Source organism: Hypomesus nipponensis, chromosome 11 (genome assembly GCF_054491055.1).
Source record: "Hypomesus nipponensis isolate SF chromosome 11, ASM5449105v1, whole genome shotgun sequence".
Lineage (NCBI taxonomy): Eukaryota > Metazoa > Chordata > Actinopteri > Osmeriformes > Osmeridae > Hypomesus > Hypomesus nipponensis.
In genome coordinates this window covers 17,748,833-17,765,651 of record NC_140371.1, presented here as the reverse complement: position 1 = coordinate 17,765,651, position 16,819 = coordinate 17,748,833, and the positions used below count along the sequence as shown (strand labels likewise).

The window sequence follows — 16,819 nt, the reverse complement described above, 5'->3', positions numbered from 1 at the left end:
TTTACAAAGCTAAAAATATATAACCAAGGTATTATCAGTCCTGTTGTGTGAACGCTACTGTAACTACATTTAGGAGGAGGAAAGAGGGGTCTTCTCATCAACCCAGGGACAAAAAAAAGACACTTTTCTAACAGATGATGAGGGTGTTAATGTATCTGTGTTGAACAGAGAGATGCGATGGAAGAACTGAATGCCTCTCTTTTCACACAGGAACAGGTGCAGAGTCACAGGGTGCCAGGCTACATAGGCTGTTTATTTAACCATCTTGGTATGTATGTGCATTAGCAGTGTTACAAATGACAAACTGAGGAACTAGAAGACAAAACTCTTACAAAAAGACATTTGGGTATATTTAAGAAATTAACACATTCTAATCACCGAATGGATGTTAATCATAAGACTACAAAATAAATGGAATGGTCATTTGATAATTCAAACATAGTCTCTTATAAAGTTTCTCTATAACCTAGAATTGAATATAGCCAGTCTAGTTAATCAAATTACAGACAAATTAGTGTCCCTAAAGATTTTTATGTGCACCATTAAATAAGAATAAAATAATATATAAATGATATAAACTACTGAATGCAAAGAAAGAAGAAAAAAAGTGCATGTGATTTCAGATATGTAAAATTTTCTGAGCTAGAACAAAATACGTTTGGAGATTAGTGCGAGTTAAGTAGTACGATAAATCAAACATACAGTACAATATGCAGGGCTAATCCGCCTCAATAACACTCTCATCAACAGAAACACTTTATCCCTCTGAGTCTCAACAGCTGACTCCTCCCCTTCCTGTAAGACACTGCAGAGGACCAGCGAGAGGAAGAAAGAGGGACGAACGGAGACAGGAGCAGAAGGAAAGGTGTAGAGGAAAGGGAAACGTCGACAGAGGAGAGTGCAGAGGAAGAAGAGACTTGAACAGGGAGGAGAAGCTGAGGGATGAGATGTGGTCTTCATTTGCCAGTCCTAGAGCGGAGTCTTCTCTTGATGATCAGGTGGTCGCTCTCCTTCTCCTCTGGGTCTCTGTTGATGATCTGGGGCAAACGAGAAAAGGCCTAAACATCAGACTACACACATGGGTCACTGCCTCATCGCTGAGGAGTCTCCTGCACTTGAAACCCCAATCCTGTGAGCCAGGGCTGTGGATGTCAGACACTGACCGGGTGGGAGGGCAGGTCCATGGGGGACGAGATCTCGGGGTGGTACAAAGCCCTTTTGGGCTTCTTGGGTCTGGCGCTGAGGGACTGCCCCCCGTCTGGGTCTGGAGACCGCCCGCTGACGAGCTTCATGATCTTTTTAGCTGAAGACAGAAAGAGCGAGGGGGGGGGTTAAAAGCTTTTAGAAACTTAAGCAGTCAATCACCCCCTACGCTTGTCAGCACAACAGCTCTGTGCCATAGTAGGTACTCAGTTTGTAGTTGTGTCCACAGTATAGTTTATAAGGCTTTCCAACCCTTGCTGCCAAACAGGTTGGGAGAGCTGTGGAGGAAGTCTCCTATCTTCTGGAGGGTTCCCTCCTTCCTGCTACGAAGGCTGGACTGGGAGTCCTGGGGCCTCATGGAGCACTGGTGTCCACTGCTGCCAGCTGGAGATCCCCACTACACACACACACACACACACACACACACACACACACACACACACACACACACACACACACACACACACACACACACACACACACACACACACACACACACACACACACACACACACACACACGATGAGTATGTGACACAGGAATTCATCTCGACTTGCTTCATTGTGGTGAGTGTGTATCAGTGTGTGTTTCTCACCTCCTCCTGGTGAGGGGCCAGTTTAGGGGTCAGTCTGGTTCTGGTGTTTCTCCGGTTTTCATTCTCTACCTCATCCTGACACACCAATACACACACAAACACACAAACACAAAGAATGCAATGTGAGCCGACTCCATCTTGAGAGATCTGATTCTAGAATTAAAGGAGGAATGGAGGGATGGAAGGGGACGTGTTGTTACTTGCATTAATTAGTAGATGTCTCATTTCATCAGTCAAGAACCCGTCTCTCACTGTGATGGCAGGCCATTATGCCAGAGCCCATTACCACAGGAGAAAAAGCCAGATTCTGATTTTTAGGTCAACTCGTTTGAACCCAGCCATCAGCAAATCAGCTAGCTGTATAATTCATGCAGATCAGCCTAAAAGTCTCCTGACTGACATAAGTGATCAAAACAGAGGCCCGGGGCTGAAGAAAGGCCCTGTCGGTTACACTATCAGTGTATTCCTTCTTAAATAAGTGATCTGTTGTTGGAGCTTGAGTGACAGACTAAGGCTGCTCCCACCAGCCTTCCCTCTGAAGCCTCCCCCCAAGGACCTGCACACTCACTGCACGCGACACAACGCCATAGAGACCCCGCCCACCTCCGCACAAACAACAGACAGACCGGAGACAAGAGGGTGAAAAGGGATGAAGGGACGAGAAAGAGGGAGGGATGAGGGAGAGAGAGGGTTGGTCAACACTCGTTTGCTGTTTGATGATGGACCCTGTGTTGTCGTTTTTCTTAATTCGGTCATTGAATGATCTTACTTGCGGAGGTGGCGGTCGTTACCCTGTGCTTCCTGTGCCCTACAGCTGACATGGTGGTGGTGTATGGGCGTGATTAAGATGGATGATTAACCGGCTAATGACAAGTGGATGAGTCAAGGATGTCAAACAAACGGCATAGTACCTGAGCTGTGTGTGCTTTCTTTTTAGATTTAGCGATCTTGTTGCCTTTCTTCCTCGGAGAGAAAATGCTTGGTTAGACAGGGCAGGAAAAATCAACTCATTTGCGTATGAATTCTTAATCGTACACAGATTTGTTTTTTGTTTTTATGGAGATTAAAAACAACTCGGTTGCTGCAACACTCATCCACGGGAGGAAACATTGTGGCGTCAACAGAAAACTAGTGAATGGTGCAGCTCTCCCAGAACCAGGGCCTTAATTACACTGCTCAAGTTCTCATGAAAACTCCCTGGGCGAAAACTCTGTGATTAGTTGCAACCATCTTAAAGGGTGTAGGATGATATAAAAAAATGAAGGAAAAAACAAAACAGAAAACTGCTATGTGAATGCAACATTTTTAAGTTGCAGCTCGCTGAAATCTGAGATATGATCCGTCGTCCTGGAACTTTCAACAGAAAAACACATCTTCCTTCACACGTGTTCATTTAAATAAAAAAAATAAACTATACCTTGTTTGGTGTTTTGGCTGAAAGCCTGCTCTTCTAAATAAAACAATTCAACCAATCTAAAAATCTCGATTTACTGAACACGGTGGTGGATTGAATACCGCCAGAGGCCAGAGGAGACCCACAGTGACCCAGTCACACAATCTTCTGGTGTGTTTGTCCTGTGATGAAACATACTGCATCCCAGTGTGGAAGAGAAGCTTGCTGGAGTCTGGACCTGCTCTCTGAGCAGGGGAGTAGACCAGGACCTGGGGAGGGTTGTTTACAGCTTGCTGCCCTAAAAATGCTAATGTCTGACTAAAGTTGTGTTGGCTGAGACAGAGGGCTTGGTGCTGGGTCTATGAATATGCCTGAGATCCACAAAGCTCCCTAGACACTAGTGTTTCCGCTAGCCCCTGTATGAGGGTAAGTGCAAGAGACATCCGTCATGTTACTGAGGCTGTGTGTGCGTATCGTATGCACGCATGTTTGAGTGCGTGTGTGAGTCAGTGAGTGTGTGTATTTGCGTGTGAGTTCCCCTGTGAGCTACAAGGTACAGACTCCCTGTGTGTATAAGTATAGGTTTCCGTGGGATACATCACGCTTTAGACCTCGAGACAAAGACTGCCATCGAGAAGCCGTGCGCTCTACCTCCACACTCTTTATTCCAACACATATACCCCTTTCCTTCTCCTCCACCCCTTTTCACTTTCCTCTTTCTTCGAACCCCCCCCCCCCCTCCCCCTCTCTTCCTTTCATTCTCTTGGCTTTCCCCACCATCACTCAACACTCGTCCCCCTTGTCTCCCTCCCTTCTCCTCCTCCCTCCCTCTTGAAAAGCATGGCAGTCAGCAGGGTGGCGTGGAGCAGGGCAGAGAGGAGAAGTCATTAATGGAATTACTTTCGTCTCAAACCGCAAGAGTTTCGACCCCCATAAATACTCCTCTTCCTCCTCCTGGTCCTGTGTTGACCACAGGCCCCACTCTCACAGCCCCCACACCAGCGCAATGACCTGACAAGATGTATATTACAATCTCACCTCGTGCATGTCATTAGATCGTCCATATCATCTGTTTCAGGCGTGTCATGCTCCTGCAGTTCTGCTTTTACAAGAAAAAGGTATGTAACTAATCTACCATTCTGCCTATGAGCTGGATCATGTAATAGCTTGAGAGTGAGCAGCCCTCTGTTCGGTAACCAGATGAGCTACATGAGCTCTTAACGGCCCTACATAATGCAGGAGAGATCTGGGAGCAAATCACAAGAACGTAGACCGTGGCATGGTATTACGGTGGATGCTAATTAGTTTTTAAGTTGCTGCTAATTAGTGCTTCATGACTACCTTCTCTTCCCTACCTCTGTCATTAAGCTGGGAAGGATTCTGACCTTGGGTTGCAGGGGATAACACGTTCGCACATTTCAAACAGTCCCGATAACAAAATCCATGTGTCAACCCAAGACTGTAATCACCGTATTCAGTCCATAAGCACACAGCGCAATTACGGATGCACAACCCGTGAGGTGTCGCCTGATGAAAAATCTATGTGGAGTCTCTGTGATCGTGGGGAGAATCGCAAACTCAAGTCGCTCATCAGCTACGGCCAACTGCGCCCTCCACCCGGTCGGCCTTTGGGGGGGCCGAATCAGGATGGACTGCACAGAGAACACCGGTCAAGGCTTCTCAAGCTGCAGCTGAGAAAATGACTTTTTGTGGCTGCCTTATGCACTATTCGGTGCTACATGGTGGAATGTGCGTGTGTGTGTGTGTGAAACCAGCACCTTGTCCGGCTCGGCGCTCTTCCTCTTGCGTGCCGAGCGGGTGATCTTGACGGTGACCTCGTCCTGCCCTTGCCGGCGCAGCGCCATGCGGTTGGGCTGCAGCGGGCTGAAGGAGATCTCCAGCTCGGGCTTGGGGAAGCGGCTCGTCCGCCCGTTCTCCGTGGAGATGTGGGACGAGTCGAGCACCGAGGGGTTCCCCTGCGAGGAGGCAGACGCTGCTGATGTAATGTGGCGTAATATGGCGCCGTCCTTTAAATGGACCTCGTACGGCACCACACAATACCAGGGGCAACCCAATACTGTCGATGCACTCAATTCAGTGGGAGGAAAGATATTCAAATTTGTGTTTAATGACCCCCCTTCTCAAAGCAAGACCCGAGGGACTTATTTTTAAACTTGTAGCCTGTTCTAATGGGAGGTGACGAGATACTGGTGCAGTGTCTTGGGACTGACAGCGGTCTCAGAGTCCTACCTGGCTGCTGCTGGCAGAGGTTCTGGTGCAGCTGGCTGCTGGGAGCTGCTGGCTGCCGTCGCAGTGGGGCTTCACGGCCTCGCTCACAGGCTCATCGAGCTGGGGCTGTGTGCCCAACAAAGAACCACAGACACTTAGCAAAACAGGTACAGAAACACGTCCCGATACATCCCAGAAAAGACATATGCTCAGACAGACGTTTGATTTAAGGAACCATGTCTATTCTGCGATGTTCCATATCTATCCCGTATCACTGTGATATCCTGTATCTACGCCCGGGGCATCTTTCCTGCTTGTGTGGCTGTGGTTGTGAACCTGGTGTCAGGTGGTTGTCTGAGCGTTGCTGTGGCCTGAAGCGAGGACGTACAGACTGCTCACCTCGGCCCCTCTCTCTGACAGAGCCACCGGCAGCCACAGCTCGGGCTGGACAATTCATCGCATTTTAATCACAATCACGATTTTGGCCTCCCACGATTAAATTTGCGCGATCGAACGATATTTAATATGCGTAATTCCGTTCATAGTATCGGGTTTTTTTGTTGTTTATTTTTGGCTTCCTAAAATGGAAAATAGTGCCCTGTTGAAGTTTTGCTCCATTTTCTTTGTTTTATTTTTCATTTATTCTTTAAGGAGATGCACTGAATTTTGGTGAATGAGAGAACCTATTTTATTTGATGCACATATTTGTGAAAGCAGTTTATTAGATCCATCAATCCATAATTAGCTTATGAGACAATAACATTTGTTTTGGTAAAATTAACAAATAATCGTGATCATTAATCGTGATCTCAATATTGATTAAAATAATCGTGATCATTATCGTGCAGCCCTAGCCACAGCACAGGTGCTGCCGGCACCATACATTTTGCCAGAACGTTATTATGATTTAAGACTGTTAAAATACAACTAAACAGCAACATTAAGAGCCGAAGAGTGAAGCTGAGGAACAGTAATCAACATTGTTGTTTTAGAAAAAGAAAAAACGTCTGGGTCTCTCTCAACACTCTACCAGAGATGATCTCTACCACACTGACCTCTGGTGGTTGAGATGAGGTACTGCAGGAGAGCGAGGCGATGAGTTTGTCCTTTTCAGCGTTGCTGGAGAGGAGCTTCTGTAACTGGACCTCCAGAGCGGCCACGAGGGTGTCTCTCTCCATCCTCCACCTCTCCATGTCCTGCTCCTTCTCATGCAGCGTGGCAGAAAGGGCCTCCTGCAACACACACACACACAACCTTCAGATAGTTTAAACTGTATCTACAGCATTGACAAATCATGGTCAATCAAGCAATTGTCTTAACATACAGTACTGGAGGCTGGGTGTTAAAGCGTAGCTTTTTGTTCGCCCAACTTCCAATTTTTTTCTTCTTATGGCCTTTGGGCAAGAAGCTGACAGCTGTGGCTTAATAAGGCCACTAGGGGACGTCAATGTTTACCATTTGACATTGATGCCTGGAGTTTTTTTCTCTGTCCTCTGCAAACTTTCTCATTTCCTGGTTCCTCTTGTCCTCCGCCTCCTTGGCCTGGCCAATCAGAGCCATCTTCTCCTCCAGCCACTTTCTCCTGTCAGCCTGGTGCTTCTCTGTGCTCAGCTACACCGACAACACAGGCACACACACAACGGTTAGAACTGTGGCTCGCACACATACAATCCCCGTGACGCCAGTGCGACAAAAAGGGCAGCCAAAAAGTACCTACCTTCAAACTCTCTTGAGCCCGAGCTGCTTCCTGATTGGCTAGTTTGAAGTCATCTGATCGGCTCTCTCTCGGGGAGGGCGTGACTTCCCCAGCATCCTTGTTCCCCAACAAGCTCCTCAGTTTCCCAACCTCTGGAAACAACAAACATCAACCGTCTGATGCTTTGAGCTTGCCCTGGACGCTTATGGTCGGTAGGAAACCCACGCGAGTGTGTGCACGGCGTATCTCACCGTCAGCGAGGGCCTGGATCTGATCCTGTCTCTCCTCCAGAACTTGATCCAGCTGCTCCTGGGTCTCCTCCTGCTCCACCAGCGCCAGCCGCATGTCCTCCATAGCACGCTCACGAGCCTGGAGGTCTGCACACACACACACACACACACACACAGTTATACACACACAAACCTGGCCTTTACCGCATCATAGAGTTTTGGGGTTGCACAGGAGGAAACGGGGTGCTGGATGGAGCTGAGAGCAGACATGGTTCTGGATCCTTCTGAGAGAGCTCCGGGGGGGGGGGGGGGGCAGGGCCCGGTACCTTTGCAGGCCTGCTGGTAGAGATGCAGGCTGTCGTCAGGCCGGCCGTCTGTCCGGAGGTGCTGGATGGTCTTGTCTCTGCTGGCCAGGTCTGCCTGAAACTGCTTCTTAACTTTTTCCAAATCGAATAGCTTCTGTCGCAGGGATTTCTCCTCATCACGCATGGAGCAGATCTGGGGAGGAAGGGCAATCAGCAGGAAGCCATTTAGATGTTTATGAATGAGTGTGAAGGAGTTCGGATGATTTTTGGACTGGGTGGGAATACGAAATGTGAATTGGACCTCTTTTTGAACTTGCTGTATCTGTTTCTTGGAGTCAGCCAGTTTCTCCTTCAGGTCAGCGGTGTCGTCCTCCTTCCTCTGCAGGTCTAAACTGATGCTCTTCACCTTATCTGAGTCCAGCTTGGCAGCCTCCTTCAGTCTGAGGAGGACAAAGACATTGATGACCCGACAATATACAGTAGTTATTACCTGGCACAGTTACGGTGAAATGATACGATAATGAGATACGAATGACAGTTGAATAATTCTATAAGGAACTGCTTCAAGCAAGGGGAAAAGGACACATGTTGGCGATTTGAAGGTCTTACCTGGAGACCTCCTGGGCTTTCTTCTCCAGCTCGGCAGTCTTCTCAGCGATGGCCTCCTCCGCCACGGCCAGCAGCTCCCGTCGTCTCTCCACCTCCCTCCTCCTGGCCTCCTGCACCGCCATGCTCTCCTCCTCCTCTCGGCGCTCCTGCGCCTCCCTCAGGCTCCTCTGCAGTCCTGTCACCTGCGCCTGCCTCTCGGCGAGCCTCCTCTCCACCTCCTCCTCCTTCTCAGCGAGTCTTCTCTCCACCTCCTCCTCCTTTTTAGCTAGTCTTCTCTCGATCTCCTCCTCCTTCTTGGCAAGCCTTGTCTCAATCTCCTGCTCCTTCTCTGCCAGCCTTCTCTCCATCTCCACCTCCTTCTCTGCTTGCCTTCTCTGCATTTCTCCTGTTGGCAATGCCAGCTGGTGGCTTTCAGACTGGTTCAGGGCAGCTGCGGTAGCATCTTTCCCTGCGTTCCGGGCACACTGCTTCTCCTCCAGGTCAGTGACCTTTAACCTCAGGGTCAAAACCTCGGCCTCCAGATTAGAGTTTAATCTGCTCAGGTCGTCCTTCTCTGCAGAGCTGTTGATCTTCAGGACCTCAGCAGCAGCCTCCTCCAGCTGTGCCTTCAGGTGGTTTGAATTCAGCTCTTGTTCCGCGAGTTTCTGCTTGAACTCCTCTAGTTGCTGTTCTGCGTTTAGCACTTGTTGGTTCAACTTTTCTCTGAGCTCTTTTATCTCGAGTTCAGAGCTGAGCTTGTTTTGGGCAAGCTTCGGTTCAAGATCTCCCAGCTGCTGTTTCAAGGTCAGTTGTTGTTCGTTTAGCTTCTGTTGTAGTATCTCTACCTGCTGGTCTGAAGTCAACTGTTGTTGGGAAAGCTGGTCTTTAGCCTCTCCTAGTTCCTGTTCCAGAGTGTGGACCCGCAGGAGGCTCTTTTCCCTCTCCTCCTGGGCCTCTGAGAGCTCCCTCTGAACTGTCATGAACTCCTTTCTGACAACGTCTTCCTGGCTTCCTGGCGAGACTTCAACCCCCACCGATTCCTGCCCCAGCCGTTTGACTTCCAGGGTCAAGGTCTCAATCAGAGCGTTCTTCTCTCTGAGCTGGTGGTTGTATCTTTCCAGTTCAGCCTGCAGGTCATTCAGGGTTTGCTCCGCTCTGGTAGTCTGGTTGATAACCTCCTCCTTCTCGAGTGTAACTGCAGCCAGGGCCTCCTCCCTCCCCTGCGTAGCCTCCATTAGGGCAGCCAGGGCCTCCTCCTTCCCCTGCTTAGCCTCCATGAGGGCAGCCAGGGCCTCCTCCTTCCCCTGCTTAGCCTCCATGAGGGCAGCCAGGGCCTCCTCCCTCCCCTGCGTAGCCTCCATGAGGGCAGCCAGGGCCTCCTCCCTCCCCTGCGTAGCCTCCATGAGGGCAGTCAGGGCCTCCTCTTTCCCCTGCTTAGCCTCCCGTAGCTCCGTGGTTAGCTCCTGAGTGTGCTGCTCCTCGCGCAGGCGTTTTTCCTCCAGCTCTCCCAGGCGTTCCTCCAGCCTTCCACACCCCTCCATGCCAGACACCATGTTAGCAAGGGGGGCCAAGAACTCCTGCATTTTATCTTGCAGTCTGTCCTCCTCATCCTCCCCAAAAGATCCTACCAGACAGAAGCAAAAAAATCCACTGATTCATAAGAAATTGGGTTGCGTTCATAAGAAAGTAACATTTCATTTATGATTGTGTTGTTTCAGATAGGCATGCATAATGTAAAAGCTTCTTGGAAGAATGTCATACTAAGCAATACAATTATGTGGTTGAAAAACTGCCCCCTTACTAGGAATGAAAACAAAAGGTACCATCACCAGTAAATATACAGCAAAACTTTCCAGTATCGAGGTCCTTCATACAATATCTAGAGGGACTCGTATTTGTGTTTTGCATGATTTATGATCATCAATTGATTCAAATAAAGTTATTTTGGGAGTAGCCCACAGACAGGAATAAAAAAAACAAAAAAAAACACAAATCTTTATTTAAATATAATACATACAGAACAACTACCTTTAAAAGAAAAACTACCTTCAAAAGATTTAAACGGTATGTGTGTGTGTGTGTGTGTGTGTGTGCGCGCATGTGTTCAGGTGGTCAGCATCACTTCTTCCAGGAAGACAGTCTCTTTCTGGGGCGAAGGAATACACGTCTTTGGGCGGGGTTCTCCTTCGCATTTCCTCTCACCCCCACAAACGAGGGCGGCCCCTTCCCCGCGACCGGCACCCAGCCCGTACCTTTCTTTAGAGGGGGCTGTTCCTCCACGTTTGACTGCCCCCCCACCTGCCGTTTGCGGCTGTCGGTGCGAGAGCTGGGCCTTTCCCTTCTGGAGCAGGTGCATATGCTATCCAGACAACAGATCTCCTTGGAGTCCAGGATAGCCTTCTGTTAAGTGCACGGGGGAAACAATTAGTTACATACAGTGGTTGGAGGAGGGGTGAACGATGCTATGTGGTTTTGATCTTCCCGCAGGAACGAGGGATGCAGCTGGGTGGAGTGGGAGGACAGGGTCGTGTTCTTACATCCTTGGCAGCAGCGTCAAACTGCAGGTCCAAGGTGGTCTGCAGCCTAGAGATGGCCTCATCCTTCTTATGACACATCTCCATCAGCTGGGAGAACTTCTGCTCCTGGGCCTCCAATGTCTGTCAGGGGAGGACAGACTGATGTCAGCATGCTGCACCGCACGGTGCTTTGGATGGATTCTTTGTTTGTTTGTTTTTTACATCATTGGTGCGTTTGACTCTCTTGACATAACAAAATACAAAGTGTCCAAATCAGATTTTTTTTGTGGTGTGTTTGATCCAATAAAGTCAACCACACCTTTTTTGCCTGATCGAGTTGCTCGTTTGCCTGCTGTGCTTGACTGCAGTAATCGCTCAGCTCTGGAAAACGAGGGTAGACAAAATGACACTGTGAAAGGTGCATTCAGCCAGTTTCAGGGCAGGTGCCTCCATAGTGGGTGCATCTGAAAAGCAGTGACTGATGATTTGGTTGGTTCTTACCAGTGCTTTTGGCAGAGAGCACCTCCTGGGCCTGTTGTAGCTGTTGAGACAGCTCGGACACCCTCTTCTCCAGGTCAGCCATGCTCTCAACACTCCCAAAGCCCTGGGCCTGGGAGCTGGGCTTTCCGGTCTCTCCAAGACAGGTGTGGGCAGCATGGGCATCCTGCTTGATTCCTGCCAGGTCACTGCACATGGAGTCAATCATCCCATCCAGCGAGAAAGACATGTCCTGCTACAGGAAGTAGACAGAGGTAGGCTACTAGCAGGACCCATGACCATGAGCATAGAGGAGAAGGAGAAGGCCTAGGAGTCTCTAGGAAGGGGTTGTACACAGAGATCTTAAGAGAGCTTTAAATGAAAATTAAGAATCCCAAAATAATAACATTCATGGGGGTCTCCATGTCTCTGCCTCTCTGTTGGTGGCATGTAGAGGTGAGTGTGAAAGCTGCATTACTGTGGTCATGTAGAGGTGAGTGTGAAAGCTGCATTACTGTGGTCATGTAGAGGTGAGTGTGAAAGCTGCATTACTGTGGTCATGTAGAGGTGAGTGTGAAAGCTGCATTACTGTGGTCATGTAGAGGTGAGTGTGAAAGCTGCATTACTGTGGTCATGTAGAGGTGAGTGTGAAAGCTGCATTACTGTGGTCATGTAGAGGTGAGTGTGAAAGCTGCATTACTGTGGTCATGTAGAGGTGAGTGTGAAAGCTGCATTACTGTGGTCATGTAGAGGTGAGTGTGAAAGCTGCATTACTGTGGTCATGTAGAGGTGAGTGTGAAAGCTGCATTACTGTGGTCATGTAGAGGTGAGTGTGAAAGCTGCATTACTGTGGTCATGTACAGGTGAGTGTGAAAGCTGCATTACTGTGGTCATGTACAGGTGAGTGTGAAAGCTGCATTACTGTGGTCATGTAGAGGTGAGTGTGAAAGCTGCATTACTGTGGTCATGTAGAGGTGAGTGTGAAAGCTGCATTACTGTGGTCATGTCTTTCTGGTTGGTGTTCTTGGTGACCAGGTTTTTCAGGATCTCCAGCCTCCTCTCTGCTCTCTCCTCGATGATCTCCTTTTCTCTCAAGAGACGCTCGCTGACAACACAAAAAGGGTAAGGGTTACAACTGAATAACATCCGAAACTCTGGCACAACATCGTCACGTGATGGTGAAACTGATTGAGGCCCAAGACATCATAAAAGTCATCAACTCACTTGCAGTCCGTCTGTATCTGGGAGAACAGCTCAGAGAACTCTTTGGAGACTTCTTCTCGTACGCGCCCCTCCAGAGCTTCACTGTCAGCCCTCTCCTTCCGTAATAGCTCCTGCAGCTCTTCCAACAGCGCCACCTGACTCTGATGAGAGGGAAATACATGACCATTTAAATTTACAGTACAGGAACTGTCAAGTTGATGAACATTTTAGTGAATTACTTTTTAAATGTGCAATTACTTCTTAAATTATGTTGGCTAATTTAATTACATTACATTTACAAATAAATAAAGCACAGTTAAGACTGACCATGTATGTCAGTTTGTTGACAATAATTTCATTTTTTTCATCATCACTGTCTGCCTTGTGAATGGTTTCTTCCAACATGCTCTCTTCTTCTTCTTCTTCTTCTTCCTCCTCCTCCTCATCATCAACCTCGCTTTCCTGCAGATCCTCCAGGCTGGTCTCCCAGCCGACCAGAGAGCTTCTCCTCCGGAAAGCTGACAGCTCCTTCCTGTTTGCGTTGTTGATGATGAATGAAACCTCCCGCGCCGACATCTTAGGCAAGATGGGAACGGTCTTGGTGGTCAGGACTACCACCTGTGAGATGGCAGGTCCCAGGAAAAGTCCAGGTTAATCAACTTACGCGGCACATGACACGCGCCACAGTATGTTCAGAGCCAGCGAGGACACACAAACACACACCTTTTGAGCCACGGCTGAGAACTTCAGCACGTTGAGGGTCTCATCATACGTGGAGGCACACTGGTTAATGTTGACGATCATGCAGGCCTTGCCCCGGCCACAGAAGAAGCCCTGCAGGTAGTGGGTGAGCTTGCTCTCCCTGAAGGGAACGTGTTGGAGCAGTCTGGGGTGCAGGGAGAAGCGCAGTTGAGAGGCATATAGGCAGCAGCACAATCAAAAACGATTAGACATGGGGTAAAAGCTGGGTTTAACTGCCTGCATAAAGGCACAGGGGGTGGTCCTGAAGGGAGAAAACCTACTTGGCCGTCTGGTTGTGTCGGAGCGCGTTGATGCATTTCCCCAAGATGAGCATGGAGGTGTTGATGTTTCCAGCCTCCTTCAGACGCTCACCTTTGTTCTGGGTTTTGGCGCACCTTTCAGAGCCAGCCAGGTCACACAGCGAGAGCCTGCGGACAGATCCCTTTAAAAAAAAATCTCCACACTTTTGAATTTCAATCGGTGTTCTCCGCATCTCACCATGTAAGAGATGTAAGGCCCCAAGCACTTACTCGCTTACTGCACTGACGCGTGGAATTCCAACGTCTTTGATTCTCAGGACGCGGATAGAGAATATGCTGTGGCTGAACGCAAAGAAATGTGACAAACCGGGTGAGAATTTAGCTGTCCATCATCCAAGATGGACTTAAGTCTCTCGGAATCCATTCTAAAGTGTGGCCTTACCTCCTGCTGGAGAGGTGGTTGAGCTTGGTGCTGGAGAAACTCTGGTTCCTCTTGCCCAGTTTCATCACCTTGTAGGCCTCCTCTGCACTGTTCACCTGCACCCACCGCAGGTCTGGAAGCACAAGAAAACACGCAATTACAAAAACGCTTATACACCGCTTGTTTGAAAATACATGCCCTTCTTTCAAAGGTTAAGAATGGAATAGGGTTCACTCTTCGGAAATTCTGCTATTTGTTTTTGAGCTGTAACACACAGGAAGTTGGGAGGAGCTATATCAGCATGTGAAGAGGGGGGGGGGGGGAGGGGGGGTTACCCTTCACAAAGGAGTTTCCCTTGATGTCCTGGGACAGCTTGAGCGTGGTCCTCTTCAGGGCCCCTGAGGGAACAGCCTCCAGCAGGTCATGGATGTTCTCATTGTAGATCTCACAGAAGGACACCCACACAGAGAACTTGGTGTCTGCATCCAGATCCAGACTGAAGCTGTCATTAATCACAGTGCCCTCCGCGTCCAGCAGGGTGGAGCCTGTGAGCAGAAACAAGGAACATTGTTTTACAGATCAAGCGCTATGCAACACTGGGGAATGTCAAAAAGCAGGGACACAAACAAGATGCAATCTTTAGGAGGAACACACCTTCCAGGCTTGTCTTGCAGGTTGAGTTAACTATGCTCTTGTGGGCATCAGTCTTCAGGAAAGGGATCAAAAAGGACATTAGGGAATGAATCATCAGTGATGCGATGCCAACTGAGACAACCCCTCCCCTCCAGTCACCTCCTTGAGGAGCCTGAAGAGGTTCCTCTTGTTCGTGACCTCCTCGCCCTCTTGGTCCTTGGTGAGTCTGATGAACTCTCGGCAGCGCTGTGGCTTGATGTTCATGTGATGGTAGATGCGCTCCTCGATGCTGTTGAAGAGGATGTTGAGAGACCTCGGCAGCAGACCCACATTGGCGTCAGGACCTGGGGACAAGAGAGAAAGCAGGGGGCTGTTTCAGAGAGTGCATCTTCAGCCTTGATTGTGCTGTGTGGCTTTTACCTACTTAAACTACCTGCACTTTAGGGAATTAAAATGGTGGTTTCAACCAAGACATGGGGTAACTTAACCATAATGCTATGGGTACAATTTACTTTTTAAGCTGTTCAAATATAAACTTATGTGGGGAGGTTCTAAAGGCTGCTTTGAGTCTGAACTAATAGGACTATCCCCTCCCATTGAAAAGCACAACAGAAACAAACAAGTACCAAGACAGCCTTTTCGGGTTTTCAATCTGCTTAGACGGGAGTCAGTTGAAATTCTTGAGTTTCAAATTGCTAGCATTCATTCTTGACTGTTTCGGCTTCTTTCTCAGTATTTGTTTGGTGTGAGGCAGCCTTGGTCTAGAGAGATTACAAAGGACTGCGAGACCATCAATATGCCCAACCTAAGAATGTGAAGGTCTTGCCAGCGTTGGTGACTCCATATGTGAAGACCAGAGAGTTCCCCCTTCCAGAACGTCTCTGACCAGGTCCTTCACAGTGCCGTCAAACATGTCCCTCTGACTGGTCTCTGGCCCATACACCTGAACATAACGCATGTGGGAGGAATATCTGCTGAATATACCATTTAAGGATAAGACACGTATCAACAAATTCCAAAGACTGCTGTGGGGGATAGGGGTGAGAATCTCTAAAAACAAAACAAAAATTCACTTCACCTGAAAAAATGTAACTGACCTGTGAGAACTGAAAGCGCTGAGCAGTCTGCGTGTCTGACTTATCACTGAGTCTGGCTGACAGTGAAGCCCTCGGAGCCTTGAGTAGCACTGTGTCGGGGAGCTCAATGCCAACACAATCCTGCAAAACACAGACATACACAGAGGCCATGTGTTGATAGGCATACTTCATAGCTTACAGGTCTTTGGCTAAATAAAGTCAATTTTGGTGTAGTTATACCTGTGACTCGCCATTTTCTGTTTCTGTGGTTGTGAAAGGTCGGATGCGGAGATACACCTGCAAGTGTTCCCTCTCTTCGATGGAAGAGTCCTGCATTGGATACTTGATTAGCAGTCATAATAAAAGATACATCTTCTTTGAAGCACTGCATAAATGATCGCACAAAAGGGGTTTTGGCTTTACAATAGTATATTTCAATAGTTGAACCACCTGAGAGTCTGGTCGGTTGAGTGGTATCGAGTTGAACTCTGAGAAAAGGTCTTTCTTCAGGTCATCCACTAATATGTCCACTGCCTCCTCTCTTTCCAATTTATTGTTGAAACATGATTCCATCATCCTAGAAAAGTGAAGTACGTTTGTTTACTTCTGGGGTTGTTTTTTTCTAATTCCGGATCCTTGTATCGTAATAAAATAGATCATCGGCAACTAACTATTCTACAACCACTACTAGTAGGCTAGAAAGCTAGCTACTAGTAGCCCTGTACTAGGTTACTGTTCGCCAGTGTAACGTTATCCAGCAACAATGTCAGTTAACGCTTATGCTTTGCTTAAGTCAAAAATAATTTTACACAATGTATAAAATATGTGTGTCTGTAATTTAAATTGTAGTCAATCTAACCAGAAAAAATGTACCTACTTTACATGTGTTCCGAAACATTGAACACAACAAAATTCCTGGTCAAACTGTCTTTGGCGGTTTTGAACTTAACCAATCACAATGCTCGTGGAAATGCGTCAAGCGTCGGGCGCCACGTTGGACAACAGAACCGTATTATGTAAGAATAGGCTACAGACAAAGCCTTCTCGACTAGTATTAGTTGAACGCCATTGAACTGGTGCAGATGTTTGTGAGATCTGATATTTTGAACTGCGACAAGGTGAAATACTTCTATTCCATTTACAACCCGACACATTTTCCATTTATGTCTAAATTATGGAGCTTTTCTTTGTGTAATAGCATTTATCCAACATTTAGGATATTTGTAAGCCATAGACCGTAATGGTTTTTAAAT

At 48.0% G+C, this 16,819-nt stretch overlaps 1 protein-coding gene across 1 annotated transcript; it reads right to left on the bottom strand.

Annotated features, from left to right (window-relative positions):
* Positions 1-222: 222 nt before the first annotated feature.
* Positions 223-16,560, bottom strand: kif20ba (kinesin family member 20Ba). The gene is given in 33 exon segments (XM_084709867.1): positions 223-1,037; positions 1,164-1,303; positions 1,456-1,600; positions 1,799-1,873; positions 4,970-5,167; positions 5,442-5,546; positions 6,476-6,652; positions 6,876-7,031; positions 7,138-7,268; positions 7,368-7,493; positions 7,673-7,844; positions 7,953-8,091; positions 8,261-9,863; positions 10,492-10,639; positions 10,777-10,896; positions 11,075-11,136; positions 11,257-11,488; positions 12,229-12,337; positions 12,457-12,596; positions 12,763-13,053; positions 13,159-13,321; positions 13,458-13,604; positions 13,707-13,778; positions 13,879-13,990; positions 14,193-14,402; positions 14,512-14,563; positions 14,650-14,834; positions 15,296-15,358; positions 15,361-15,433; positions 15,588-15,707; positions 15,807-15,896; positions 16,017-16,143; positions 16,444-16,560. Coding segments are annotated over 32 exon segments (5,763 nt in total). The 5' UTR covers position 16,143; positions 16,444-16,560; the 3' UTR covers positions 223-956.
* Between the last annotated feature and the right edge of the window lie 259 nt (positions 16,561-16,819).